This window comes from Cucurbita maxima, unplaced genomic scaffold (assembly GCF_002738345.1).
Source record: "Cucurbita maxima cultivar Rimu unplaced genomic scaffold, Cmax_1.0 Cma_Scf00085, whole genome shotgun sequence".
Taxonomy (NCBI): Eukaryota; Viridiplantae; Streptophyta; class Magnoliopsida; order Cucurbitales; family Cucurbitaceae; genus Cucurbita; species Cucurbita maxima.
The window spans coordinates 300,764-305,078 of record NW_019272101.1 but is presented as its reverse complement, the minus strand read 5'-3'; the positions used below and the strand labels follow the sequence as shown (position 1 = coordinate 305,078).

Here is a 4,315-nt window from a genome sequence, read left to right as displayed (position 1 = left end):
TCCTCATTGAGAAAAAATGGCATAAAAAAGAGTCAAACAAGAGGAGTCCTATCAAATGAGGGGGCTCCACTTCAAAGGAATCAAACCAAGATGATAATTACAAAAGTCCCGAGAAATAGAATCCCACAAAGAAGTATTTAATGTAAGGGTATCCTAGAGTTCTTTCCAAGAACTATCAATTGAAGTGAATAGTCCCCATGTATGTTGTTTTTATCGTAGGCTGCCCCTAGGCTGGGTTTAGTTGGTGGTCAAAATGCCGTCCCCATGTATGTTGTTTTTATCGTAGGCTGCCCCTAGGCTGGGTTTAGTTGGTGGTCAAAATGCCTTGATATTTGCCCATGAAATCAATGTTTTGGGATCACAGATGAGTTATGTGACTATTTAAGTTAATGATCATAATATAGTCTGTACTCAGTTTTGAATTCTGAGTAGATGGAAATGTTAAAGAGTTTTTAGTTCTACAAAAATCATTATTGCACACTGATTAAAAATATTTTTGAAGATGAGCAAGAACTTGTCAATTTGAAAATGCTCTCTTTTTCTCACTCGCACACTCTCATGTGGGCATGCATATTTGGTTAGTGCGACGAACATAGCTATTACATTAGCCAAACACAAGATCCTTTATGTAGTTTACTTCACTAAAAGCTTTCTATGTAGTCAATAGTACTAATAATAATAATAATAATACAGGTGAAGAGAATTTACATTCCCTTGCCAGATGGAAACGGTAGAAGACTTCTTCTCAAGCACAAGCTCAAGGGACAGTCATTTTCTCTACCAAGTAAGAAAGAGGTTTTAGTGAAGTTCCCGTGAGATATTCCCTTAAACACCCCCGCCTGCTCTTTTCTTCTCTTTTCACGAAAATGTGTATATAACACTAAAAAAAAGGTTATTTGATTCCATAAACATTGTAAAGTTTGCTAAGTGGCTGAAGGAAGTTGTAAACTTTTATGTAAGTTTATGAGTTGAAATTATGGCAGTGAGTAGACTTACCAAATATTAAATATTCAACAGTTTTAACTCTTTATTGTAACTTAAAACAAAAACTCTTTATTGTAAGGCAGTAGGGTGATGGTCCTATGGGATTGGTCAGTTTGGATGTTAGCTGATGGTTATGACTGTGGACTTCAAATACCTCTCTCTGCCCGGTTAACAGTACCACAAGCCCGTACCTATTAACTATTTCATAATTGTCATTTATGTTCATCCAAAATTCAGCCTTTTACTGTAATTAATACTTCCAAGCTTTTTTTGTTCAACAATCATGGGGTGGGGATTGAACCATCAACTTTTAGAATGGTAATTGGTAACTTATTCAATGAGCTATGCTTGGATGGACCGTACTTTTGAGGTCTGATTGATTAATTTAGTGTGCTATTTAAAATTGTATGTCCTCTTCTGATCAATTGCTTATATTGCATTGTAGATCATGCTTTCATTTGCTAATGGAATGTGCTCTTCCGCTCTATATGTTTATCCCTTCTGCCAAACCTTTATTTATTTATTTATTTTTTTTGCTAAGTTACTTTGATTAACATACATGCCTCATTTTCCTTGACAGGTAGAGATCTAGAGAGACTAGTTACACAGACTGAAGGTACCATACTTTTTTCCCTAAATTTTGTAATCTTTCAGTACTTCACTAGTCGAGAAATTTGCATGACTTTAAGAACAGCGTGGACAGAGTCTTTGTGCATGTTATTTACTTTTAAATAAGAAACCAAACTTCTATTAAGAATAAGAACACAGAAGTTAGAAGTTAGAACTAGAATGGCCATGCTGAAATCTGGAAATGTTAAACAAAAGTTTTTCCCTTGCATCTCGGTCACTTTTACTTTTTCGGGTATCAAAACAAAAGGAAGTATTTGTTTCGAGTATCTGACTGGATTTAGCAGAACAAATAAGGAACATTTGCAAGTAGGAGCTCTCATGGTTAGTGATTAAGAACATGGTTACATAGGAATGCCCTGAAAAAAGCTAGAAACAGAAGCCACACTCGGAGTTTCCTCCCACGTTGTACTGTTATCCTAGAAAACCTTTCCGGTCCTCTTACGAAGCCACACTCGGAGTTTCCTCCCACGTTGTACTGTTATCCTAGAAAACCTTTCCGGTCCTCTTACTGGGTTCTTCACATAATAGATAAAACCCCATCCAGTTGGAGAGTGAATCTTAACAACTTGGTGCTTGAGCCAAAAAAAAAAAAAACTCATGGTATTATTTACATGAACAGGATACTCGGGAAGTGATCTACAGGCCTTGTGCGAGGAAGCTGCAATGATGCCAATTAGGGAGCTAGGTGGGAACATTCTCACAGTAAAGGGCCTTGTGCGAGGAAGCTGCAATGATGCCAATTAGGGAGCTAGGTGGGAACATTCTCACAGTAAAGGCAGATCAGGTGACTCACATAAAAACTGTTCTTATACTTTTAAACTCTGTGAACTGGCCCGACACTCACTGATACTAATAAAAAGAACTCTGAAGTTGACCTGTTAATCAGATAATCTTATCTGTTACGGCGTAATCTCATGCAGAAACTGTGTCTAATTCCCTTAGATTGACTATATAGAAGCAGATGAGTAGTAGTGTGCGTTTTATAGTAGCTTGTTCGGGGAGACTCGTGCATTTTGAACTGCCTGCAGATGAGTAGTAGTGTGCGTTTTATAGTAGCTTGTTCGGGGAGACTCGTGCATTTTGAACTGCCTTAGACTTGTCTCCTTTCCTCTCATTTTGCGCATTTGAGTCATTAAACTTCGATTATCATATCATAATCTTACCTGTTACAGGGTAATATCATGCATTAGAGTGACTAAATAGAATGAGATAAGAAGTGTGCGTTTTATAGTAGCTTGTTTGGAGAGACTTGGGCATTTTGAACTGCCTGAGACTTGTCTCCTTTCCTCTCATTTTGCGCATTTGAGTCATTAAACTTCGATTATCATATCATAATCTTACCTGTTACAGGGTAATATCATGCATTAGAGTGATTAAATAGAATGAGATAAGAAGTGTGCGCTTTATAGTAGCTTGTTTGGAGAGACTTGGGCATTTTGAACTGCCTGAGACTTGTCTCCTTTCCTTTCATTTTGCGCATTCGAGATCATTAAACTTCGATTATAATATCATAATCTTACCCGTTACAGGGTAATATCATGCAAACTTCGAGATCATTAAACTTCGATTATAATATCATAATCTTACCCGTTACAGGGTAATATCATGCAAACGTTGTGTCTAATTCCATTAGTGTGATTATATAGCAGCAGTGCGTTTTATAGTAGCTTCTCAGGAAAGACGAGCGTTTTGAACTGCCTAAGACTTGTCTCCTTCCCTTTCATTTTGCGCATTCGAGATCATTAAACTTCGATTATCGTATCATAACCAATAATCTTAGCTATTACAGGGTAATCTCATGCAAACATTGTGTCTAAAACTGAAAATTTATATCTTTTGTGCACCAGATAAGATCATTAAAGTACGAAGATTTCCAGGAGGCAATGAAAGTGATCAGGCCCAGTCTAAACAAAAGCAGGTGGCAGGAGCTTGAACAATGGAACCAAAGTTTTGGATCCAATTAGACAATGAAGAAATTCAGTGTTTGTTAGAGGCAGCTGTTGTTGTGAAGTAAACTGAACAGAACCCCTTCCCCATTCTCTATGCTATAATACTGTACAGCCTTACCTTCAAACAAACTTCTAAATAGCTCAATTCTTTGTTTTCTTGTTTAGTAAATTAATTAAAAAAATAATTACGAAATATATTTTGATTTTAGGAGATTTAATATAATATTTCATATCAATTTTATTTAATTAAGTATGAATTCTTCGGCGCTTCCGATAACGTTTATTATTATTATTTCATATCAATTTTATTTAATTAAGTATGAATTCTTCGGCGCTTCCGATAACGTTTATTATTATTTTACTTAAATAATAACAATTGCTAAATTTTTCGATTATTATTATTATTATTTAATCATTATCTCTTCCATTAATTTTTTGTTCATGAAATATATTTTTAGTTAAACGTATATATTTGATAAAATATATTTATAATATTGTCAAATTATTAACTTTTAAACTTCACCTTGTTGATGTTTTATTTATCTTTTAAAAAAATAAATTTAAAGGGTAATTATTAATTTTATTTTAAAAACATGTCTTCAAATCATGTTAATCAACTTAATAATTTTTTTATTTTTTTATTTTTTTATTTTTTACTTCAAACATTTGAATATCTGACATTTTGGTTGATAACTATTCTTTTTTACATATAAATGAGACAATTTTAGTTATACAATTAAAATAGATTTTAA

At 34.3% G+C, this 4,315-nt stretch overlaps 1 protein-coding gene across 1 annotated transcript in view; it reads left to right on the top strand.

Annotated features, from left to right (window-relative positions):
* Positions 1–3,758, top strand: part of LOC111472745 (spastin) — an 8,425-nt gene extending 4,667 nt beyond the window's left edge. The window contains exons 10-14 of the mRNA XM_023118386.1: positions 694–784; positions 1,565–1,600; positions 2,234–2,299; positions 2,367–2,398; positions 3,462–3,758. Of these exons, the coding sequence (XP_022974154.1) occupies positions 694–784; positions 1,565–1,600; positions 2,234–2,299; positions 2,367–2,398; positions 3,462–3,578 (342 nt within the window). The 3' untranslated portion in view covers positions 3,579–3,758. The remainder of the gene's footprint in view (positions 1–693; positions 785–1,564; positions 1,601–2,233; positions 2,300–2,366; positions 2,399–3,461) is intronic.
* The last annotated feature ends 557 nt before the right edge of the window (positions 3,759–4,315 follow it).